This window comes from Rhinopithecus roxellana, chromosome 7, assembly GCF_007565055.1.
Source record: "Rhinopithecus roxellana isolate Shanxi Qingling chromosome 7, ASM756505v1, whole genome shotgun sequence".
Lineage (NCBI taxonomy): Eukaryota > Metazoa > Chordata > Mammalia > Primates > Cercopithecidae > Rhinopithecus > Rhinopithecus roxellana.
In genome coordinates this window covers 130,811,824-130,838,435 of record NC_044555.1, presented here as the reverse complement: position 1 = coordinate 130,838,435, position 26,612 = coordinate 130,811,824, and the positions used below count along the sequence as shown (strand labels likewise).

At 42.0% G+C, this 26,612-nt stretch overlaps 1 protein-coding gene across 1 annotated transcript; it reads right to left on the bottom strand.

Moving 5' to 3' along the window:
• Window positions 1–409: 409 nt before the first annotated feature.
• LOC104662465 (sarcoma antigen 1) lies at window positions 410–24,887 on the bottom strand. The gene is made up of 32 exons (XM_030933667.1): window positions 24,552–24,887; window positions 22,134–22,220; window positions 17,124–17,256; window positions 14,276–14,370; window positions 13,067–13,214; window positions 12,303–12,443; window positions 11,916–12,056; window positions 11,559–11,669; window positions 11,233–11,382; window positions 10,847–10,987; window positions 10,460–10,600; window positions 10,103–10,213; window positions 9,783–9,926; window positions 9,391–9,531; window positions 9,004–9,144; window positions 8,673–8,757; window positions 8,327–8,478; window positions 7,935–8,075; window positions 7,548–7,688; window positions 7,191–7,301; window positions 6,865–7,014; window positions 6,479–6,619; window positions 6,092–6,232; window positions 5,415–5,558; window positions 5,023–5,163; window positions 3,953–4,102; window positions 3,567–3,707; window positions 3,180–3,320; window positions 2,127–2,267; window positions 1,506–1,880; window positions 1,055–1,148; window positions 410–672 (listed from the first exon to the last, which is right to left on the bottom strand). The coding sequence occupies exons 1-32, from the start codon at window positions 24,594–24,596 to the stop codon at window positions 573–575; spliced, it is 4,359 nt and encodes a 1,452-aa protein (XP_030789527.1). The 5' UTR covers window positions 24,597–24,887; the 3' UTR covers window positions 410–572.
• Between the last annotated feature and the right edge of the window lie 1,725 nt (window positions 24,888–26,612).

Sequence of the window (26,612 nt, the reverse complement as noted above, 5' to 3'; positions counted from 1 at the left end):
CCATGCTGGTCAGGCTGGTCCTGAACTCCTGACCTCGTGATTCGCCTGCCTCGGTCTCCCAAACTGTTGAGATTACAGGAATGTGCCACCGTTCCCTGCCCCTCCCATGTTTTTTGATTACATTTAATGGAAAATTACAGCAACCCAATCCAGGCAGGATATCGAATGGTCCAGAATGTTCAATAATGAAGGTTTGAGTCATCCTGCCAGGCCAAGCACCATGACAGGCTGACATGCTATCTCAGGGCAAAGGGAATGAAAAATAGGTAGTGAAAGAAGGCAGTTATAAATACCAGTTATAGCAATGTGAGCTGCTGCAGAAACCAGAACTGTAATACTAAATACCTTGGTGAGTTATTAACTCATATAGCTCCTCAGGTGGAAGAAGAAACCAACAAACAAGAAAAGTGCAGCTTTTACTAACAGAGATTTATTAAACTTAAACAGCTCCCTTTTTTGTAGCTTTTGGAAGGGAAATCACTTTACTTCAGAATTATAGGGAGTTTCAGCAATAACCTGTTCCATCCTACAGCATATGTCCTTGTTTCTCCTTGGTCTTTGCACTAACACAATTACTTTTTTCTCATGTGCTTAAATTTTCTGAGTTGGCAGTGGGAATCTATCTCTTTAAGCACCTTCTCGAGTTGCTGAATTAAGACAACTTTTTTAAACCTGAAATTAAAGAGGAATTCCATTCACCAGATGATATCTACAGGATCTATGAGATGTAAGAGGTAGAGTGGATACAAAATAGAGTTTACCATCTACATGCAAATAGAAAATGCATCCTCATGGAAAGATACAAACTAGAAAAATACAAAGTGAGTCAACTGAGGGTCCACGCACACTACCAGATTTTGATAAATTTGGAAGGCTCCCTGGCATTGGAAGAAAGTGTTAGAATAAGATAATATCAACCTAAATGCCTGTGGAAATAGCATGAACTATGATTGAGAGCCAGAGATTAGGAGGAACAAAGCATGATTTGTTCCTGCCCCTGTCCCAAATTGGGCACAAGTGCTTAAAACAATAGCAGAGGTCTTTTTGCACTCACCTTGCTGCTTCCTTGATGGTAAATTCAACAAATTGTCTCTTGACCTTCATAGATCCTTGTACCTCTCCAAGCAAAATGAAAATTCTTTCATAATCTGAAGATATTTTAAAAATTAGTACTTGTACAATTACGAAAATGAAATATACCTCAATCTTAGTGCATCCACTACCACAGTATACATTTTTCATGGGCTAAAATGTTACATAGTGTTTGCGTTTTGAATGCTTAAATCGCAACATCTGTATATTACTAAGGAAACTATTGTGAAAAACAAAACACTTAAACAGACATATTAGCAATTTCCAGTGAAAATTAAGTGAAGCCATGCTAAATTATATACAGATCCAATTCAGCCAAACAATGAGCTCAAGAGGCAGCTGACTTCTGTTCTAAATCATAGAATGAGAGACTTCTCACGCTTTCACTGATAAGACATTCTTGCATTACTTACTTTGCCCAAACCTTCGAACTTCTTTCATTAATTGATATTTTATATCATCATTAATTTTCTTTGCCATGGCAGGAGATATTTGTGGTGTATTTGACACAGTTTCCACTGAAGACATTGCTGTGACTGGTGGGTCACCTGCAGAGACACTGTAGTTTTTGGTGCCTACAGCAAATTCATTAATATCAGGTTTGTAAATCAGCTCATCTTTGCTGAGACTTGTGAAGTCGTAAGAGAAAGAACCCAATGCATCGGGTGGCATACGATGTCCTGTCATATTTATAAGCTCTGGTGAATCAGAATTTGACAGGAGGCCATCAGGAGGGATTTGACCATTTTCCATCTCCTCCTCCTGGATATCGTGAATGACAGTAGAATCTGGAATCCAAATGAAAAAGTTGAGCTGTGAGGTAAGTGCATTATGTCACCCCCACAGTATATCCCTCTGATGCCCGGTTTCTAGGAACTCATCTCATGAAGCAAGAGGATATACCAGGTAGCGATCCGAGAACCCTCAAACTAAGTTCAAGTAAGATAATACAACAAAACCACCTTCTTCCCTGCAGGACACTATGCAGGGATATGGAAACCAAGCAGGACAGTACAACGAATACACAAATATACACAGACCCCTGGTACTCCTGGATGAAATGCCAGCTCCTGACAGATTAATACACCCTGGTGGAACTGCTGACAAGGAGTTATCAGGTGCCTGTTGGTCATTTTTCATCTTCGCCTCATGGACACTGTCAGTGGCGGTGACATCTGGAAACAAAATGAAGAGGTCGAGCTGTGAGGTAAGTGCATAAGGACAACCCCTGCTGATGCTCAGTTTCTAGGACATTATCCCACAAAGCAGGAGGATATACCAGGTGGCAATCAGAGACCCCTGATATTGAGGCAAGCAAAGGTAATACCGCAAAACCACCTTCTTCCCTTGATGACACTATACATGCATATGGAAATCAAGGAGGACTATATAAGTAAAAAACACACATACACCACAGATCCCTGGAACTCATTGCTGGAATACTAGCTCCTGCCACATTAACAAGCCCAGATAGAACATTTGACAAGACGTTATCCTGTTGTGGTTGGCCATTTTCCATCCTCACTTCATGGACACGGTGATTGACAGTAGCATGTGGAAACCAAACAAAGAGGTTGAGCTGTGAGGTAAGTGCATTATGCCAACCACACATGTATATATCCCTCTGATGCTCAGTTTTTAGGAATTTATCACGTAAAGCTGGAGGATATACCAGGCAGTGATCTGAGACCCCACAAATTGACCTACGAAAGACAATACAACAAAACCACAAGCTCCTGCAACATTAATAAGCCCTGTTGAAGCAGTTGACAAGACGTTATCAGGTTGGGGTTGGCCCTTTTCCATCTTCTCCTCAGGGACATTGTAAGTGATGGTAGCATCTGGAAGCCAAATGAAGAGGCTGAGCTGTTAGTTAAGTGTGTTATGGCAACCACACAGGTATATCTCTCTGATGCTCACTTTCTAGGAAATTATCTCATAAACAGGAGGATATACAAGGTTGCCATATGAGACCACTGAAATTGAGGCCAGGAAAGACAATACAACAAAACCACCTTGTACGATTCTTGACACTGTGCATGCACATGGAAACCAAGTAGGACAGTAATACAAATGAACAAACTTACACGGATCCCTGGTACTCATGGATGAAATACCAGTGGCTGCCATATTAATAAGCTGTGGTTGAAGAGTCAACAACACGTTATCAGGTGCTGGTTGGACATTTTCCATCTTCTGTTCACGGCCATTGTGAATGACTGTAGCATCTGGAAACCAAAGGAAGAGGTTGAGCTGTGAGGTAAGTGCACTATGCCAACTCACAAGTATATCCCTCTGGTGCTCAGTTTCCATGAAATTATTTCATAAAACAGTAGGATATATCAGGTGGTGATGTGAGACCCCTCAGATTTAGGCCAGAAACGATAACACAACAAAACCACCTTACTCCCTTCATGGCACTATGTATGCATATGAAAACCAAGTAGGACAGCACAACTTATAAGTGGACATACAGAGATCTCTGGCACTCGTGGCTGGAAAAGGAGTTGCTGCCATATTAATGAGCCCTGTGGGACCAGTTGACAAGATGTTATCAGGTTGGGGTTGGCCATTTTCCATTCTCTCTTCACGGATATTGTGAGTGACGGCAGAATCTGGAAACCAAATGAAGAGTTCAAGCTGTGAGGTAAGTGCATTATGTCAGTGCCACAGGTATGTCCCTCTGATGCTCAGTTGCTAGGAAATTATCCCACCCATAAACCAGGAGGACATATCAGGTTGTGATTTGAGACCCCGCGGTTTTAGGCCAGAAAAGATAATAAAACAAAACCACCTTCTTCCCTTAATGACACTATGCATGCATATGGAAATCAAGGAGGATGATATAAGTAAAAAACACACATACGCCACAGATCCCTGGAACTCATTGCTGGAATACTAGCTCCTGCCACATTATTAAGCCCAGATAGAACATTTGACAAGACGTTATCCTGTTGTGGTTGGCCATTTTCCATCCTCGCTTCATGGACATGGTGATTGACAGTAGCATCTGGAAACCAAATAAAGAGGTCGAGCTGTGAGGTAAGTGCATTATGCCAGCCACACATGTATATATCCCTCTGATGCTCAGTTCTTAGGAATTTATCACATAAAGCAAGAGGATATAGCAGGCAGTGATCTGAGGCCCCACAAATTCACCTACGAAAGACAATACAATAAAACCACAAGCTCCTGCAACATTAATAAGCCCTGTTGAAGCAGTTGACAAGACGTTATCAGGTTGGGGTTGGCCCTTTTCCATCTTCTCCTCAGGGACATTGTAAGTGATGGTAGCATCTGGAAGCCAAATGAAGAGGCTGAGCTGTTAGTTAAGTGTGTTATGGTAACCACACAGGTATATCTCTCTGATGCTCACTTTCTAGGAAATTATCTCATAAACAGGAGGATATATAAGGTCGCCATATGAGACCACTGAAATTGAGGCCAGGAAAGACAATACAACAAAACCACCTTGTACGATTCTTGACACTGTGCATGCACATGGAAACCAAGTAGGACAGTAATACAAATGAACAAACTTACATGGATCCCTGGTACTCATGGATGAAATACCAGTGGCTGCCATATTAATAAGCTGTGGTTGAAGAGTCAACAACACGTTATCAGGTGCTGGTTGGACTTTTTCCATCTTCTGTTCACGGCCATTGTGAATGACTGTAGCATCTGGAAACCAAAGGAAGAGGTTGAGCTGTGAGGTAAGTGCACTATGCCAACTCACAAGTACATCCCTCTGGTGCTCAGTTTCTATGAAATTATTTCATAAAACAGTAGGATATATCAGGTGGTGATGTGAGACCCCTCAGATTTAGGCCAGAAACGATAACACAACAAAACCACCTTACTCCCTTCATGGCACTATGTATGCATATGAAAACCAAGTAGGACAGCACAACTTATAAGTGGACATACAGAGATCTCTGGCACTCGTGGCTGGAAAAGGAGTTGCTGCCATATTAATGAGCCCTGTGGGACCAGTTGACAAGATCTTATCAGGTTGGGGTTGGCCATTTTCCATTCTCTCTTCACGGATATTGTGAGTGACGGCAGAATCTGGAAACCAAATGAAGAGTTCAAGCTGTGAGGTAAGTGCATTATGTCAGTGCCACAGGTATGTCCCTCTGATGCTCAGTTGCTAGGAAATTATCCCACCCATAAACCAGGAGGACATATCAGGTTGTGATTTGAGACCCCACGGTTTTAGGCCAGAAAAGATAATGAAACAAAACCACCTTCTTCCCTCGATGACACTATGCATGCATATGGAAATCAAGGAGGACGATATAAGTAAAAAACACACATACACCACAGATCCCTGGAACTCATTGCTGGAATACTAGCTCCTGCCACATTATTAAGCCCAGATAGAACATTTGACAAGACGTTATCCTGTTGTGGTTGGCCATTTTCCATCCTCGCTTCATGGACATGGTGATTGACAGTAGCATCTGGAAACCAAATAAAGAGGTCGAGCTGTGAGGTAAGTGCATTATGCCAGCCACACATGTATATATCCCTCTGATGCTCAGTTCTTAGGAATTTATCACGTAAATCAGGAGGATGTACCAGGCAGTGATCTGAGACCCCACAAATTCACCTATGAAAGACAATACAATAAAACCACAAGCTCCTGCAACATTAATAAGCCCTGTTGAAGCAGTTGACAAGACGTTATCAGGTTGGGGTTGGCCCTTTTCCATCTTCTCCTCAGGGACATTGTAAGTGATGGTAGCATCTGGAAGCCAAATGAAGAGGCTGAGCTGTTAGTTAAGTGTGTTATGGTAACCACACAGGTATATCTCTCTGATGCTCACTTTCTAGGAAATTATCTCATAAACAGGAGGATATACAAGGTCGCCATATGAGACCACTGAAATTGAGGCCAGGAAAGACAATACAACAAAACCACCTTGTATGATTTTTGACACTGTGCATGCACATGGAAACCAAGTAGGACAGTAATACAAATGAACAAACTTACACGGATCCCTGGTACTCATGGATGAAATACCAGTGGCTGCCATATTAATAAGCTGTGGTTGAAGAGTCAACAACACGTTATCAGGTGCTGGTTGGACATTTTCCATCTTCTGTTCTCGGCCATTGTGAATGACTGTAGCATCTGGAAACCAAAGGAAGAGGTTGAGCTGTGAGGTAAGTGCACTATGCCAACTCACAAGTATATCCCTCTGGTGCTCAGATTCTATGAAATTATTTCATAAAACAGTAGGATATATCAGGTGGTGATGTGAGACCCCTCAGATTTAGGCCAGAAACGGTAACACAACAAAACCACCTTACTCGCTTCATGGCACTATGTATGCATATGAAAACCAAGTAGGACAGCACAACTTATAAGTGGACATACAGAGATCTCTGGCACTCGTGGCTGGAAAAGGAGTTGCTGCCATATTAATGAGCCCTGTGGGACCAGTTGACAAGATGTTATCAGGTTGGGGTTGGCCATTTTCCATTCTCTCTTCACGGATATTGTGAGTGATGGTAGAATCTGGAAACCAAATGAAGAGTTCAAGCTGTGAGCTAAGTGCATTATGTCAGTGCCACAGGTATGTCCCTCTGATGCTCAGTTGCTAGGAAATTATCCCACCCATAAACCAGGAGGACATATCAGGTTGTGATTTGAGACCCCGCGGTTTTAGGCCAGAAAAGATAATAAAACAAAACCACCTTCTTCCCTCGATGACACTATGCATGCATATGGAAATCAAGGAGGACGATATAGGTAAAAAACACACATACACCACAGATCCCTGGAACTCATTGCTGGAATACTAGCTCCTGCCACATTATTAAGCCCAGATAGAACATTTGACAAGACGTTATCCTGTTGTGGTTGGCCATTTTCCATCCTCGCTTCATGGACATGGTGATTGACAGTAGCATCTGGAAACCAAATAAAGAGGTCGAGCTGTGAGGTAAGTGCATTATGCCAACCACACATGTATATATCCCTCTGATGCTCAGTTTTTAGGAATTTATCACATAAAGCAAGAGGATATAGCAGGCAGTGATCTGAGGCCCCACAAATTCACCTACGAAAGACAATACAATAAAACCACAAGCTCCTGCAACATTAATAAGCCCTGTTGAAGCAGTTGACAAGACGTTATCAGGTTGGGGTTGGCCCTTTTCCATCTTCTCCTCAGGGACATTGTAAGTGATGGTAGCATCTGGAAGCCAAATGAAGAGGCTGAGCTGTTAGTTAAGTGCGTTATGGTAACCACACAGGTATATCTCTCTGATGCTCACTTTCTAGGAAATTATCTCATAAACAGGAGGATATACAAGGTCGCCATATGAGACCACTGAAATTGAGGCCAGGAAAGACAATACAACAAAACCACCTTGTACGATTCTTGACACTGTGCATGCACATGGAAACCAAGTAGGACAGTAATACAAATGAACAAACTTACACGGATCCCTGGTACTCATGGATGAAATACCAGTGGCTGCCATATTAATAAGCTGTGGTTGAAGAGTCAACAACACGTTATCAGGTGCTGGTTGGACTTTTTCCATCTTCTGTTCACGGCCATTGTGAATGACTGTAGCATCTGGAAACCAAAGGAAGAGGTTGAGCTGTGAGGTAAGTGCACTATGCCAACTCACAAGTACATCCCTCTGGTGCTCAGTTTCTATGAAATTATTTCATAAAACAGTAGGATATATCAGGTGGTGATGTGAGACCCCTCAGATTTAGGCCAGAAACGATAACACAACAAAACCACCTTACTCCCTTCATGGCACTATGTATGCATATGAAAACCAAGTAGGACAGCACAACTTATAAGTGGACATACAGAGATCTCTGGCACTCGTGGCTGGAAAAGGAGTTGCTGCCATATTAATGAGCCCTGTGGGACCAGTTGACAAGATCTTATCAGGTTGGGGTTGGCCATTTTCCATTCTCTCTTCACGGATATTGTGAGTGACGGCAGAATCTGGAAACCAAATGAAGAGTTCAAGCTGTGAGGTAAGTGCATTATGTCAGTGCCACAGGTATGTCCCTCTGATGCTCAGTTGCTAGGAAATTATCCCACCCATAAACCAGGAGGACATATCAGGTTGTGATTTGAGACCCCACGGTTTTAGGCCAGAAAAGATAATGAAACAAAACCACCTTCTTCCCTCGATGACACTATGCATGCATATGGAAATCAAGGAGGACGATATAAGTAAAAAACACACATACACCACAGATCCCTGGAACTCATTGCTGGAATACTAGCTCCTGCCACATTATTAAGCCCAGATAGAACATTTGACAAGACGTTATCCTGTTGTGGTTGGCCATTTTCCATCCTCGCTTCATGGACATGGTGATTGACAGTAGCATCTGGAAACCAAATAAAGAGGTCGAGCTGTGAGGTAAGTGCATTATGCCAGCCACACATGTATATATCCCTCTGATGCTCAGTTCTTAGGAATTTATCACGTAAATCAGGAGGATGTACCAGGCAGTGATCTGAGACCCCACAAATTCACCTATGAAAGACAATACAATAAAACCACAAGCTCCTGCAACATTAATAAGCCCTGTTGAAGCAGTTGACAAGACGTTATCAGGTTGGGGTTGGCCCTTTTCCATCTTCTCCTCAGGGACATTGTAAGTGATGGTAGCATCTGGAAGCCAAATGAAGAGGCTGAGCTGTTAGTTAAGTGTGTTATGGTAACCACACAGGTATATCTCTCTGATGCTCACTTTCTAGGAAATTATCTCATAAACAGGAGGATATACAAGGTCGCCATATGAGACCACTGAAATTGAGGCCAGGAAAGACAATACAACAAAACCACCTTGTATGATTTTTGACACTGTGCATGCACATGGAAACCAAGTAGGACAGTAATACAAATGAACAAACTTACACGGATCCCTGGTACTCATGGATGAAATACCAGTGGCTGCCATATTAATAAGCTGTGGTTGAAGAGTCAACAACACGTTATCAGGTGCTGGTTGGACATTTTCCATCTTCTGTTCTCGGCCATTGTGAATGACTGTAGCATCTGGAAACCAAAGGAAGAGGTTGAGCTGTGAGGTAAGTGCACTATGCCAACTCACAAGTATATCCCTCTGGTGCTCAGATTCTATGAAATTATTTCATAAAACAGTAGGATATATCAGGTGGTGATGTGAGACCCCTCAGATTTAGGCCAGAAACGGTAACACAACAAAACCACCTTACTCGCTTCATGGCACTATGTATGCATATGAAAACCAAGTAGGACAGCACAACTTATAAGTGGACATACAGAGATCTCTGGCACTCGTGGCTGGAAAAGGAGTTGCTGCCATATTAATGAGCCCTGTGGGACCAGTTGACAAGATGTTATCAGGTTGGGGTTGGCCATTTTCCATTCTCTCTTCACGGATATTGTGAGTGATGGTAGAATCTGGAAACCAAATGAAGAGTTCAAGCTGTGAGCTAAGTGCATTATGTCAGTGCCACAGGTATGTCCCTCTGATGCTCAGTTGCTAGGAAATTATCCCACCCATAAACCAGGAGGACATATCAGGTTGTGATTTGAGACCCCGCGGTTTTAGGCCAGAAAAGATAATAAAACAAAACCACCTTCTTCCCTCGATGACACTATGCATGCATATGGAAATCAAGGAGGACGATATAAGTAAAAAACACACATACACCACAGATCCCTGGAACTCATTGCTGGAATACTAGCTCCTGCCACATTATTAAGCCCAGATAGAACATTTGACAAGACGTTATCCTGTTGTGGTTGGCCATTTTCCATCCTCGCTTCATGGACATGGTGATTAACAGTAGCATCTGTAAACCAAATAAAGAGGTCGAGCTGTGAGGTAAGTGCATTATGCCAACCACACATGTATATATCCCTCTGATGCTCAGTTTTTAGGAATTTATCACATAAAGCAAGAGGATATAGCAGGCAGTGATCTGAGGCCCCACAAATTCACCTACGAAAGACAATACAATAAAACCACAAGCTCCTGCAACATTAATAAGCCCTGTTGAAGCAGTTGACAAGACGTTATCAGGTTGGGGTTGGCCCTTTTCCATCTTCTCCTCAGGGACATTGTAAGTGATGGTAGCATCTGGAAGCCAAATGAAGAGGCTGAGCTGTTAGTTAAGTGTGTTATGGTAACCACACAGGTATATCTCTCCGATGCTCACTTTCTAGGAAATTATCTCATAAACAGGAGGATATACAAGGTCGCCATATGAGACCACTGAAATTGAGGCCAGGAAAGACAATACAACAAAACCACCTTGTACGATTCTTGACACTGTGCATGCACATGGAAACCAAGTAGGACAGTAATACAAATGAACAAACTTACACGGATCCCTGGTACTCATGGATGAAATACCAGTGGCTGCCATATTAATAAGCTGTGGTTGAAGAGTCAACAACACGTTATCAGGTGCTGGTTGGACTTTTTCCATCTTCTGTTCACGGCCATTGTGAATGACTGTAGCATCTGGAAACCAAAGGAAGAGGTTGAGCTGTGAGGTAAGTGCACTATGCCAACTCACAAGTACATCCCTCTGGTGCTCAGTTTCTATGAAATTATTTCATAAAACAGTAGGATATATCAGGTGGTGATGTGAGACCCCTCAGATTTAGGCCAGAAACGATAACACAACAAAACCACCTTACTCCCTTCATGGCACTATGTATGCATATGAAAACCAAGTAGGACAGCACAACTTATAAGTGGACATACAGCGATCTCTGGCACTCGTGGCTGGAAAAGGAGTTGCTGCCATATTAATGAGCCCTGTGGGACCAGTTGACAAGATCTTATCAGGTTGGGGTTGGCCATTTTCCATTCTCTCTTCACGGATATTGTGAGTGACGGCAGAATCTGGAAACCAAATGAAGAGTTCAAGCTGTGAGGTAAGTGCATTATGTCAGTGCCACAGGTATGTCCCTCTGATGCTCAGTTGCTAGGAAATTATCCCACCCATAAACCAGGAGGACATATCAGGTTGTGATTTGAGACCCCACGGTTTTAGGCCAGAAAAGATAATGAAACAAAACCACCTTCTTCCCTCGATGACACTATGCATGCATATGGAAATCAAGGAGGACGATATAAGTGAAAAACACACATACACCACAGATCCCTGGAACTCATTGCTGGAATACTAGCTCCTGCCACATTATTAAGCCCAGATAGAACATTTGACAAGACGTTATCCTGTTGTGGTTGGCCATTTTCCATCCTTACTTCATGGACATGGTGATTGACAGTAGCATCTGGAAACCAAATAAAGAGGTTGAGCTGTGAGGTAAGTGCATTATGCCAACCACACATGTATATATCCCTCTGATGCTCAGTTTTTAGGAATTTATCACATAAAGCAAGAGGATATAGCAGGCAGTGATCTGAGGCCCCACAAATTCACCTATGAAAGACAATACAATAAAACCACAAGCTCCTGCAACATTAATAAGCCCTGTTGAAGCAGTTGACAAGACGTTATCAGGTTGGAGTTGGCCCTTTTCCATCTTCTCCTCAGGGACATTGTAAGTGATGGTAGCATCTGGAAGCCAAATGAAGAGGCTGAGCTGTTAGTTAAGTGTGTTATGGTAACCACACAGGTATATCTCTCTGATGCTCACTTTCTAGGAAATTATCTCATAAACAGGAGGATATACAAGGTCGCCATATGAGACCACTGAAATTGAGGCCAGGAAAGACAATACAACAAAAGCACCTTGTACGATTCTTGACACTGTGCATGCACATGGAAACCAAGTAGGACAGTAATACAAATGAACAAACTTACACGGATCCCTGGTACTCATGGATGAAATACCAGTGGCTGCCATATTAATAAGCTGTGGTTGAAGAGTCAACAACACGTTATCAGGTGCTGGTTGGACATTTTCCATCTTCTGTTCACGGCCATTGTGAATGACTGTAGCATCTGGAAACCAAAGGAAGAGGTTGAGCTGTGAGGTAAGTGCACTATGCCAACTCACAAGTATATCCCTCTGGTGCTCAGATTCTATGAAATTATTTCATAAAACAGTAGGATATATCAGGTGGTGATGTGAGACCCCTCAGATTTAGGCCAGAAACGATAACACAACAAAACCACCTTACTCCCTTCATGGCACTATGTATGCATATGAAAACCAAGTAGGACAGCACAACTTATAAGTGGACATACAGAGATCTCTGGCACTTGTGGCTGGAATAGGAGTTGCTGCCATATTAATAAGTCCTGTGGGACCAGTTGACAAGACGTTATCAGGTTGGGGTTGGCTATTTTCCATTCTCTCTCCACGGATATTGTGAGTGATGGTAGAATCTGGAAACCAAATGAAGAGTTCAAGTGGTGAGGTAAGTGCCACAGGTATGTCCCTCTGATGCTCAGTTGCTAGGAAATTATCCCACCCATAAACCAGGAGACCATATCAGGTTGTGATTTGAGACCCCACGGTTTTAGACCAGAAAAGATAATAAAACAAAACCACCTTCTTCTCTGCATGACACTGCATGCGTATGAAAAACAAGTAGGACAGTACAACTAGTAAACATACACTGATCCGTGGTACTCATGAGTGAAATACCAGCCCCTGTGAAATTCATAAGCCCCGCTGTAATAGTAGACAAGAATTTATCAGGTGCTATTTGTTCCTTTTTTTATCTTCTATTCACAGATAGTGTGAGGAACAGTTGAATCTGGAAACCAAATGAAGAATTTGAACTGTGAGGTAAGTTCACTATGTCAGGCCAACAGGTATATCCCTCTGATGTTCACTTTCTAGGAAATTATCTAGGTAATCAGGGGAGGATATGCCAGATGGCCATCTGAGGCTCCTCAAATTGAGATTAGGAAAGTATATACAACAAAGGCGACTTCTACCCTTCATGAAAATATGCATGCTTATGGAAAACAAGTATGACAGTACAACTAATTAGCAGACATACACAGATCTCTGGTACTCATGGATGGAATACCAGCTGCAGCCATATGAACAAGCCATGGGGAAACAGTTGAGAAGACTTTATCAGTTTGGGATTGGCCATTTTCCATCCTCTCTTCACAGATGTTGTGAGTGATGGTAGCATCGGGAAACTGATAGAACAGGTTGAGTTGTGAGGTATGTGCATTATGACAATCTCACCAGTATATCCCACTGATGCTAAATTTCTAGGAAATTATCCCATAATGCAGGAGAATACATCATATAATGATTTGAGTCCACTCAAGTTGAGGTCAGCAAAGATTATTCAACAAAACCACCTTCTTCCCTTCATGACATTACGCATGCATATGGAAACCAAGGACACTACAACTAATAAACAAACATACACAGATCCCTGGTACTCCTCGCTGGAATACCAGCTCCTGTCATATTAATAAGCCCTGACAGAACATTTGACACGACATTATCTCGTTGGGGTTGACCATTTTCCATCCCCTCCTCATGGACATTGTGATTGACGGGAGCGTGTGGAAACCAAGTGAAGAGGTTGAGCTGTGAAGTAAGTGCATTATGTCAACCTCACAGGTATATCCCTCTTTGTGCAGTTTCTAGGAAATTATCTGAAAAATCAGGGGAGGATATCCCAGGTGACCATCTGATATCCCTCAAATTGAGGCTAGGAAAGAATATACAACAAAACCACCTTCTATAATTCATGAAAATATGCCTGCTTATGGAAACCAAGTAGGACAGTACAATTAATAAGCAGACATACACAGATCTCTCATACTCATGGACGAAATTCCTGCTGCTGCCATAGCACCAAGCCATGGTGGAGCAGTTGACAAGATGTTATTAGTTGCTGGTTGGCTGTTATTTATCCTCTCTTCATGGACGTTGTGAGTGACTGCAGCATCTGGAAACCAAGGGAAGAGGTTTAGCAGTGAGGTAAGTGCATTATGCCAACCCCACAGGTATATCCCTCTTTGTCCAGTTTCTAGAAAATTATCTAAAAAAGCAGGGGAGGATATCCCAGGTGGCCATCTGATACCCCTCAAATTGAGGCTAGGAAAGAATATACAACAAAACCACCTTCTACAATTCATGAAAATATGCCTGCTTATGGAAACCAAGTAGGACAGTACAATTAATAAGCAGACATACACAGATCTCTCATACTCATGGACGAAATTCCTGCTGCTGCCATAGCACCAAGCCATGGTGGAGCAGTTGACAAGATGTTATCAGTTGCTGGTTGGCTGTTATTTATCTTCTCTTCATGGATGTTGTGAGTGACTGCAGCATCTGGAAACCAAATGAAGTAGTTGAGCTGTGAGGTAAGTGCATTATGTCAACTGCACAGGCAAACCCCACTGATGCTCAGTATGTCATAAAGAAGGAGGATATACCAGGTAGCAATCTGAGAACCCTAAAATTGAGGCCAGAAAAGATAATACAACAAAATTACCTTCTTCCCTCATGACACTATGCATATATGGTGCATAGTAGAATCCTCGTAGGACAGTATAACAAGTGAGCAAACTTACACTGGTCCCTGGTACTCATGGATGAAATTCCAGCTGCTGCCATATTAATAAGCGCTGTTGGAACAGTTGCAATGACATTATTGTGTGCTGGTTGGCCATTTTTTATCTTCTCTTCATGGACATTGTGAGTGACGCTAGCATCTGGAAACCAAATGAAGAGGTTGAGCTGCAAGATAGGTGTGTTTTGTCCCATCCTCCTCCAGAGGGACAGCTATGTATTCATCAGTTTCTAAAGAATTATTTATTTCATGAAACAGATTTACCACGTGGAAATCTCAGATCTTGCGAACAGAGATCAGGTCAGATAATAAAATAAAACTACCTTTTTACCTCTTGGCGTAATGAATACACGCAGTAAAGAAGTACGACAGCAGAATAAACATTCACAGGTTTTTGTATTCATCATTTTGTATCATCTTTCTGCCCTTTACAATTCTCACTTGATATTAATTGTATAGTTCACCTATAAATACCATGCTGTGTGCAGCAGGAAGCCAGACTAAGTGACCCTCCTTAACCTGCTTCCTTTCTACCCCAAATATTCTGAGAAAATAGACGTGGCTATTGGAGTTGAACACTCTTATCTCCACTCCATCCTCACACATCTGCGGTTTTATATGATTCTATAGATCCTGCCCTTTTGTCTAGAAAAAGTGACTTTCTTTTCACTCCAGGTCTGATGCCTCTTTCATTTATTCACCATCTGTGGCAAGCAGCATGCCAGGAGCTGGGGATCGGCAGTAAACAGCCCAGAGAGCAATGTTCCCTGCCCTTGTGGAGCTCGCATCCTCATGGGGCAGTCAGACAGTACATGCACAATGAGCAAATGAAACAAGCAGCATTGGGCTGGTTTGGAAAAGCAGTCCACAGGTCCGTGGGAGAGAGCAGCAGAGGGAGTCCCAGGGGCTGTGGCTGGTTTGGCAGGGCCTTCTGAAGAGGTGCCACTGGGCAGGGCTTGGAGGAAGAAGCAGAGCCTCCTGTGCAGAGGCAGAGGGAGAGTTCCAGGCTGCGGTGAGGCCAAGGGTAGGGGATGGAGTGGGGATGGACCGGGCACTACAGAGGTGAAGGACAGAGGCAGAGAGAGCCAGGAGGAAATGGATGGGACCTGTGTTAGAAGAGGGTGACAGAGGCCAGGCCATGCAGAGGCTTGCAGACCAAAGCCAGTTCAGGGTCTGTTCTAAGTGCTTAGGAGAGTTGAAGATGGGTTTTCAGGAGGGACATGGCATGATGTGATTTACGTGCTGACATAATTATCTAGCCACAGGGTTAGAGAGTATGCGATAGATGAGTGAAGATTAGAAACACAGAGCTAAGAAGATATTGTACTAGCCTGGACAGAGATCACGGCAGTGTGCACTGGAGGCATAGAGAGAAATGGTTGGATGTAGAATTTATACTGGGCATTGACTGCTGGACTTGCTAAGAGATGGGAAATGAGAGAGTAATAAAAGAATCATAAGATAACTCATAAGTTACTTTAAGTATTTTGACTTGAACTACTAAGTGAAAGTACACCAGGGGTGTTCAGGAGATGTTAGGGAACTGACTATGAGAGCCGAGTGCTGCCAACTTTTCCTGAATCTGGTTCAGTGACCTTATGTTGACAGCTTGAACTAGGCCATGGTGGGATTACTTGCACTATGGATAGCTGCAAACTATGAAAACCAGCACTCCTCAGTCCCCCATACCTGTGAACAGCTGGTTGTTACACCTTTGTGGATGTTTCACCCAATGGACAGTGTCTGTAACCGAAATACTGAAGGCTAAAAGTATAGTATTTTTGGAGAGAGGGAGGTCAGAAATTTGAGCATGTAGAGGGAGTTGAATTTTAGATGACTATTAGACAGCCAGTAGAGATACCATGTGAGTAGTTGTATTTGAGTCTGGATTTCAGGAACAAGTTGTAGTATAGAAGTATAATGGTGAGAGTTCTTTTAGTGTGAATCATTTAAAATTCTAAGACAGCATGGCATCACCTTAAGAGATACCATATTGAAGAGGAGAGACCCTAGGATCAAGCTTTGTGGCTCTGAAATATTTAGAGGTGGGAAGGCAGAGGAGAAAAACAAAAAAGAGAAGGAAAATGAGTCTCTAGTAACAGGGTAACAAATCCAGGTGTCTGGGGACCCAAAAAGCTTTCCGTGCAGGAGGAAGTAAACAACTGTGTTGCATGCTGCTGAGACATTAATGCCAAAATGCAGCAAACACTGGTGACCTTGATGATAGTAGTTTCACTGGAGTACATTAAGAAGCCAGACTGCATTGGGTTAGAGCAGAATGTGAGGACAGGCAGAAAGTGAGTAGACCCAAACTCTTGTTGAGCCCACCATCTCCTTCTGCCTCAGGAACCTCCTTCATTCATCTAACGCTTGCAGCAACTCCAAATTGTTGCACCTAATTAGAACCTTGCCCTTCCACTTGTAAATGTGCTCATATCTGTTGATCCCTCAAGGACATGAATACAAATGTCCTTTGACATGGTTGAGGCCCAAAGATTGGATTCCCCCTCACCTTCCTGTTTGTCTAACCACAGGGACATACTCTTCCTTCTCTTAGATGAAGAGTGTCTCTTGGATTTTCTGGAATGTTTCTTTTTGCTTCGATGCCCTTTTGCAACCGGATTTACTTCATCACTTCTCATTTGCTGAAAAACATCAGTGAACATATTCCATTAAAGACAAATCCAACCATTGCAAAGTCACAGCCTTCATATGCATACACAGCTATGCATTTATATCATTAATGTAAGTTTTAGTCATAAGTCAAAGATTTCTCATCACTGAACACACACAATGCTCTTAGAAAAGGCAAGCTAATTTTAATCTGGTCTCAGTGAAACAAGGGAAGGTAAAATACAAGGTGTTATCCAAAGTCAAACATGGTCCAGTCATGATAAATCAGAATGCTTGGGGAATGAGTGGCTTTCATCATACAAAGGAATAAACGTATGGTTCTCTCTGTCATGAAGTACACATCATTTTGTCTCAGCACTTGTTAGGGGAGGAAAGAAAAAATAAATACCGTATTTTATCTTTTACTGCCTTTCTTTTTTTTTTTTGAGACAGAGTCTCGCTCTGTCGCCCAGGCTGGACTGCAGTGGCGCGATCTCGGCTCACTGCAGGTGCCCACCACCACGCCCGGCTAATATTTTGTATTTTTAGTAGAGACGGGTTTCACCATGTTAGCCAGGATGGTCTCCATGTCCTGACCTCGTGATCCTCCCGCCTCAGCCTCCCAAAGTGCTGGGATTACAGGTGTGAGCCACTGCACCTGGCCTCTTTTAGTGCTTTAAAGTTATGTATTAGCAAATACTGATTAATACTTTATTAGATAATACATAAAGATAGTGAAGGGTAGGATAGTTTGAAAAGGTAAATTTTCCCACCTCCAACCTTATGGAGATTCCAGTATGTTGATCTTGGAGTCAGGTAGGGGTAGGGCATGCTTTGCAAGGTCAGTGGTAGATAAAACATGAAATTGAAGGGTATAGTATGTTAACTAAAAGCTGTTTTCATCAAAGGATAACCGAAGAATATGCCCCTGATACCAGAGGTACCAAGAAGAGCTGGTAATATTACTACTGAAACTATGCCAAAAAATTAAAAAGAAAGGACTCCTACCTAACTCATTTTATGAGACCAGCATCGCCCTGATACCAAAACCTGGCAGAGATACAACAAATAAAAACTTCAGGCCACTATTCCTCATGAACATCGATGCAAAATCCTCAATAAAATACTGGAAAACTGAATCCAACAGCACATCAAAAAGCTTATCCCCCATGAGCAAGTTGGCTTCATACCCGGGATGCAAGGTAGTTTCAAAATAGGCAAATCAATGAATGTAATTCATCACATAAACAGAACTAAAGACAAAAACCACATGTTTATCTCAATAGATGCAGAAAAGATCTTTGATAAAACTCAACATCCCCTTATATTAAAAGCTCTCAATAAACCAGGTATTGAAGGAACATACCTCAATATAATAAGAGCCATATATGACAAACCCACAGTCAATGTCATACTGAATGGGAAAAACCTGGAAGCATTCCCGTTGAAACTGGCACAAAACAAGGATGCCCTCCCTCACCTCTCCTATTCAATATAGTATTGCACGCTCTGTCCAGGACAATCAGGCAAGACAAAGAAATAAAGGGTATTCAAAAAGGGCGACAGGAAGTCAAATTACCTTTGTTTGCAGATGACATGACCCTATATCTAGAAAATCCCATTGTCTCAGCCCAAAAGCTTCTTAAGCTGATAAGCAACTCCAGCAAAGTCTCAGGATACAAAATTCATGTGCAAAAATTGCTAGCATTCCTCTACACCAAAAACAGGCAAGCAGAGAGACAAATCATGAATGAACTCCCATTCACAATTCCTATAAAAAGAATAAAGTACCTAGGAATATGGCTAACAAGGGAAGTGAAGGACCTCTTCAGAGAGAACTATAAACCACTGCTCAAGGAATCAGAGAGTAAACAAACAAATGGACAAACATTCCACGCTCATGGATAGGAAGAATCAATATTGTGAAAATGGCCATATTGCCCAAAGCAATTTAGAGATTCAATGCTATTCCCATTAAACTATCAATGACATTCTTCACCAAGTTAGAAGGAGCTTTTTAAAAATTCATATGGAACGAAAAAAGAGCCAGAATAGCTAAGACAATCCTAAGCAATAAGAACAAAGCTGGAGGCATCACGCTACATAACTTCGAACTATACTATGGGGCTACAGTAACCAAAACAGCATGGTACTGGTAGAAAAACAGATACATGGACCAATGGAACAGAATAGAGAACTCAGAAATAAGATCACACAGCGATAATCATCTGATCTTTGACAAACCTGACAAAAACAAGCAATGTAGACAGGATTCCCTGTTTAATTAATGATGCTGGGAGAACTGGCTAGCTGTATGCAAAAATTGAAACTGGGCTCCTTCCTTACACCTTATACAAAAATTTACTCAAGATGAATTAAAGACTTAAAGTAAAACCCCAAACTATAAAAACCCTAGAAAAAAAATATAGGCAATATTATTCAGGACATAGGCACGGGCAAAGATTTCATGACAAAAATACCAAAAGCCATGGCAACAAAACCAAAAATTGACAAATGGGATCTAATTAAACTAAAGAGCATATGCATAGCAAAATGAACTATCATCAGAGTGAATAGCCTACAGAATGGGAGAAAACTTTTGCAATCTGTCCATCTGACAAAGGTCTACTATCCAGAGTCTACAAGAAACTTAAACTAATTTACAAAAGAAAACCAAACAACCACATTAAAAAGTGGGCAAACGACATGAACAGACACGTCTCAAAAGAAGATATTTACGCGGGCAACAAACGTGAAAAAAAGCACAACATCACTGATCATTAGAGAAATGCAACTCAAAACCACAATGAGATAACATCTCATGCAGGTCAGAACGGCGATTACTAAAACGTTAAAAAACTACAGATGCTGGCAAAGTTGTGGAGAAAAAGGACTGCTTTTATACTGTTGGTGGGAGTGTAAATTACTTCAACTATGTGGATGACAGTGTGGTGATTCCTGAAAGATTTAGAGGCAGAAATATCATTTGATCCAGTAATCCTATTACTGGGTATATACCAGGAGAAATAAAAATCATTCTATTATTAAGATACATGCACAAGTATGTTCATTGCAGCACTATCCACAATAGCAAAGATGTGGAATCAATCCAAATGCCCATCAATCATAAACTGGATAAAGAAAATGTAGTACATATACACGACAGAATACTATGCAGCCATAAAAAGGAATGAGATCATGTCCTTTGCAGAAATATGGATGGAGCTAGAAGCCATTATCGTCAGCAAACTAACGCAAGAAAAAAAAAACCAAACAGCGCATGTTCTTACTTACAAGTGGGAGCTGAATGATGAGAACACATGGACACATCGGGCAGGGCAACACACACTGGGGCCTGTCGGGGGAGGAGTGGGGGGATGGAGTGCATCAGGAAAAATAGCTACTGGGTGCTGGGCTTAATACCAAGGTGATCGGTTCATAAGTGCAGCAAACCACCATGTCACACGTTTACCTATGTTACAAACTGCATATCCTGCACATACCCCAGGACTTAAAATAAAAGTTGAAAAAAGAAAGAGTATGCTCCTGCATATTTAATGAAATTATATATTTCAGTATAATTTAATGAAAATTATACATTTCAGTATAATTTAATGAAAATTATACTGAAATATATAATTTTGATTAAAAATTTTCCAAACCATTTTCATTTCCTGTAAAAGTGGAGTGGAGAATGTGTGAAAACATTTTTACTGAACATTTACTACCCTCCAGGTACTGTTCTAAATGCTTTACATGTATTAACTCAATCCTTGGCCAATCCCTATGAGTGAGGTGTGATTCTTATGTCTATTGTTAAAAAAGAGAAAATAAAGGCACAGAAAATTAAGGAAAAGCCTAATTAATTGAGGAGTTTTGGGAATGTGGGAGAATTATTTTAGTCTGGTTTTGTTACAGAAGAAATTATTGTCTATTTGCGTCCTTATACCAACGGTCTTTTCCACGAGTGCAGATGCAATTCCCTTTGTCTTCATGTTTTAATGGTGAAGTTAGTATGTCTCTCTCATATACAACACATTAAGATCTCCATTAGGACAATCCAATCATGGCAACATCACCTAGTGCTTCATATTCCACGAGAAATACTTAGTCATTGTTTTAGACAGAGCACTAGTGACTTGGATAACAGAAACAGAGACTGTAGAATGCAATCTTGATACTAAAGTAGTTATTGTGGGGAGTGGGAAAGAATATAGACTCTGGAGTGAGAAAGATATGCGTTCAAACCTTGGCTGTATCTCCTATCATGTGTCACGTGGGGAAAGCCTTTTGACCACTGTCAGCCTTGATTTCTTATTAAACAGTAGATAGTAATACACATGTGCAGAACAACTATGACCATTCAATGTGATAATTAAAAACATCAGTTTGGCCAGGCGCGATGGCTTGTGCCTGTAATCCCAGGGGAGGTGAGGTGGGTGGATCACCTGAGGTCGGGAGTTCGAGACCAACCTGACCAACATGGAGAAACCCTGTCTCTACTAAAAATACAAAAAATTAGCCGGGTGTGGTGGCGCATGCCTGTAATCCCAGCTACTCAGAGGCTGAGGCAGGAGAATCACTTGAACCTGGGAGGGGGAGGTTGTGATGAGCCGAGATCATGCCATTTCACTCCAGTCTGGGCAACAAGAGCGAAATTCCATCTCAAAGAAAAAAAAAAAGAAATAATAAAATAAAATTTAATTTAATTTAAAAACATCAGTTCCTGGTACAATCAATCCACTCTTGGATCAAAAAGTTCCCATTTTATGTTCACATAAGTTTTCCTGTGTCATATTGTATCTTTTAAATCAAGAGAATTAACACATATAGTTTATAGTCATGTTTCCAATGAGAAAATAATTATACCAAGAATGTCACAATTAGGGCAGAAATAGATTTATCTTACCGGCCCACCATTTGTAAACACATAGGCAACAGTATGAAGTTCTTCAGGTGGAGTTAGTTGACTTATTCGAAGTGGAGAAGCCTGCATCTGCAGATAGTCCTTAGGACTAACTATGTGTGTTACTAGAACATTTTGATTTATAACTGGAACATAACTGGCACATAAATTGGCACTACACAGCTGAAATATATGATCCTCTTGAGAGTACATGATCACAGACTGTCTTAGCAATATGCGCCTTGGTATCAAACAGAGTTTAGAATCTCATGTCTAGAATCTATATCATGTTCCGTGATCTAGAATCATCCCCCTTTATCCATCAGTCCACCATCACTACTTCCTGTAGGTTCACACCACTAGGTTAAATGACTCCCTTATGCTTCCATCACAGTTGAAGAATTGGCTGACCTTCCTTATACCAACATCCCAACTAAAAATCTATAATTCTAAATATTAAAACTTTAATATTTATAATGTCAATTTTCAATGAATTCCACAAGTTCATTTTTTTTAGGCTTAAAGGAGAAGTACGTATTAATGAGCACATACACTGTCCTAGTTATCCTACCTGCCCATCATTTATAAACACATAGTTTAAAGTATAAAGTTCTTCAGCTGGAGTTGGCTGACTCGTTTGAAGTGGAGGAACCAGCATCCGCAGATACTCCTCATAGTTAACTATGAGTGTGTGACTAGAACACTCTGATTAAAAACTAGAACATAAATGACAAAGAAATCGACACTATTCTTCCCACTGGAAGAGTGTAGGCTCCATGGCATTCTCTTATCATCCAGGGAATGCTGGGTAGTGGGCCTAACCCTCTTTTGATAATTTGATTAAATATTTTTCCCTGGGAAAGTACCTTTACATACAAATTTGGTGTACAATTTCAGAAGTGTGACCAGCCTAAGATCTGATTAATTTAGTGGACAGATGACCCCACTTAAAATCACCAAAATGGGGGTAAAAAAGGGTTTGTGAACTGTTGCCAATTATCCTGGATACTATCAGTTTTGTTATTTCTATGTAAACAAGGAATTCTCTGCTGAACTCACAGCAGTAAGCAGTGTGATATAGTATTTGTGTGTGCAATCTCTGGAATCTGAGAGACCTAGGTTCCGTCACTTTTCCAACTGGTTATACCTGGGAGAGCTACTTAAATGTATACTCTAAGATTCTATTTCCATAAAAAGGGCATAAAACAGTATCTAACTCGTGGTGCTCTTATAAGGATTACCAGAGACAAAGCACAAAGAGGATAGTGTATGTGCTGGTTAATACATACTTTCCTTTAAGCTTGAAAAAAAAAAACTTGTGGGATTTAGTGAAAATCGGCATTCTATATATTAAAAAATTAAAAAAATAAACTGCTCATGCAATAAACAGCTTCCTTACTAGACTTGATACTTTCAAAATCAATAAAAGCCCGGCACAAAAAAAAAACATGTTTGGTTTCAGCACACCAAATTTCCTTCTGGTTAACTAGTCGAAATGACTGCTACTTGCAATATCATAAGCATTTCTACGTGTCTAAGGTTTCAAATCTTTCTTTATGAAACAAATCATTTGTTATTCCTGAAGTTTTAAATTGGTGTATTTAATACAAGCAAGCAGAAGGAGTGGAATGATGAAAATTAGAGTAGAAGAAAATCAATGAAATTAAAAACAGAAAAATCAATGAAATCAAAAGTTGGTTCACAGAAAAGGTGAAAAAAAAATCTAACAATCTTTTAGCTTGACTGACCAAGAAAAATAGAAAGGCCTACACCGATTATCAAAATAATAAATGAAAGAGGGGTTATTAATACTAACCTTATAGAAATTAAAAGGAATACATTTTGAACAGCTTTACGTCAACAAACTAAACAACTTAGATAACATGGAAAAATTCCTAGAAGACAAATTACTGACTCAAGAAGAAACAGGCTGGGCACAGTTGCACAAGCCTGTAATTCCAGCACTTTGGGAGGCCGAGGCTGGTGGATCACCTGAGGTCGGGAGTTTGAGACTAGCCTGACAAACATGGAGAAACTCTCTCTACCAAAAATACAAAATTAGCCGGGCGTGGTGGCACATGCCTGTAATCCCAGCTACTAGGGAGGCCGAGGCAGGAGAATCACTTGAACCCGGGAGGCGGAGGTTGCGGTGACTGGAAATTACGCCATTGCACTCCAGCCCGAGCAAGAAGAGCGAAACTCCGTCTCAAAATAAATGAATAAATAAATAAATAGTAAATAGAAAATCGAATTAGGACTATAACATGAAAAGGGATTTAATTAGTAATTTAAAATCTCCCCAGAAATACGAGGCAAGCCAAGATGGCTTCGCGTGTAAATTCTAACAAACATTTAAGGAAGAAATAATACCAGTACTTAGCAATGTCTTCCAAAAAATAGCGGATGTGAGGCCAATATTACTGTGATATCAAAGCCAGAGAAATATACGACAAGATATATTTGCATGTCAGCTCCAAATTCACCCTTTCATCCTGCTGTGTGAGAAGGTTCTGCGTTCCTCTGCCTCTGTCCGCTGTGCAGTTGATAGTGAAGACCGCCTATAGAGAGCTCCAGAGTCAGCTAAGGGGAGGGCTGCGCTTCCTGGTTGTCTGGGTGGCGCCCAGGTTCCTGCTGGGCGCGAAGTTTCTCTTCCGGACTCTGGCGCCCCCGACAGGTTCCCAGTGTTAGGCTGGGGCAGGGCACGCCATGACCGGCAGCTTCCCTTCTTTCCACCCCCTTGAGCCGTACCGGATTGGTGCTTCTGGTGAGACGCCTACCCATGAGCATCACTCCTAAGCGTGTGAGGGGGCACATTTCCCATAACTCCCAGAGAGCAAGTTTCTAGAAAGTTCCACCAGTGGGGAGGCACCACAACTTCACTGCCATTTTGTGAGGTGCTGCCGCTGCTCCTCCGGCAAGGTCAGAACTTCAGGACTGTGAGTGGGGCAGTTTTTCCCTGGAAGCTTTAATTTCTCCCCGGAAATTGTCCGTTTTCCTCAGAAAGTGCCTTTTCTGAGGAGTTCTCTGTCAGGTGTGTGGTAGGGCTCCCTGGGAAAGTGACTCCGCTCTAAGGACACTGCCATGGGCGCCTGTGTCAACCGTGGGGGGCGTTTTCCTTAGGCATCCCATCTCAACTATGTTGTGGGGCCGGGGGGTCTTTTCTTGGGGGCTCCCTCATTGATGCAAGGGAGTTTTCCTGCTGAAATAACCTGAGCCCAGGGTTGGGGACCCTGCCTTGGTTGCCTGTGTCAGCCTCGGGTGTGGCAGTGTTTCTTGTTTCTTCCCCGCTTGGTCGCAGCCCTGAGGGGGGACTCAGCCTTGGGGACTCTATGTTCAGAGACCGGGGTGGTAGTGGCTGTGCCCTGGAGGCATGATCGCCGCCCTATGGGGTCACTCCCTTGCGGGCTTTATCTCAGCCTGCGAGGGACTCTTCCTTGGGTGCTGTTTTCGGCCGTGGGGCGCATTTGTTCTTGGATGTCGCTCGTTCTCGGGATGTGTTGGCTTTTCTTTGGTTCTGTTTATCCTTGATGGGGACGCTTACCAGACGCTTTCTCTTGGTGCTGGGTTTTTAAAATTATTATCTGTGGGTGCTGTCTCCCGGTGCCGCGGGGGAGTTGGCTGCTGTTCCTTGGATTCTCTGAGCCTGTGGTGGGACTCGGGGAACTCTGTTTCAGCCATAAGGGCGCCCAGCTGACCTTGGGAGCTCTGTCTCACTCCGGGGTTGGGTGCTTTTCCTTGGTTGGTTCTCAGTCCTGAGGGACCTCTTTCCCAGGGTTGTATCTGACCTTTCAGCCACAGCCTCGGATGTCTGTGCGGGAATCGGGGTCCAGAAATGTGTAAAGATTCCAGATTCGCCACACGCACACAACTCACTGTGCAATTATTCTTTCATTCCAGTCACTCTGTGGGTGTGCAGTGATCTCTCCTTATGTCTACACTTGCAATTTTGTGCTGATTAATGAGATTGAGCACTTGTTTTAAAAAGTGTTTGTTTATTGATTTTTGATAGTTTTTTGGGATGAGGTCAGGCTGGAGTGCAGTGGCGTGATCTTGGCTCACTGCAACCTCGACCTCCCAGGCTCACTCGATTCTCGTGCCTCAGTAGCTGGGACAACAAGCGCATGCCACCAAGCCTGGCTAATCTTTGTATTTTTTGGTAGAAACAGGGTTTCCCCAAATTGCCCAGGCTGGTCTCGAACTCCAGGACTCAAGTGATCTGCCCAATTCGGCCTCCCAAAGTGCTAGGATTACAGGTTTGAGCCACCGCGCCCGGCCATGCTTTTCCACTCTCTTAAGAGTGTCTTTTGAGAAATAGAAAATTTACATTTAATTGTGTCTAATTAAACAATGTACTCTTTATGGTTAGAGCTTTTTTATCCTAATCAAAAACACCTTGGCCTATTCTAAAGCTGTAAAGCTAATATCTGATATTTTTTACTGGATTCACTATCTTTAATAAGGTTTTCTGAAGTGGGATGGAGT

What these genes read in the sequence shown, in the direction of transcription:
- LOC104662465 (XM_030933667.1), bottom strand. Translation starts at nt 24,596, where the DNA reads ATGCAAATATATCTTGTCGTATATTTCTCTGGCTTTGATATCACA. An exon ending in TATTAATGTTGCAGGAGCTT is followed by an intron (nt 11,383 to 11,558) that starts GTGGTTTTATTG and finishes TTTGGTTTCCAG; the next exon opens with ATGCTACTGTCAATCACCAT. An exon ending in CACGAGTGCCAGAGATCGCT is followed by an intron (nt 10,601 to 10,846) that starts GTATGTCCACTT and finishes TTTGGTTTCCAG; the next exon opens with ATGCTACAGTCATTCACAAT.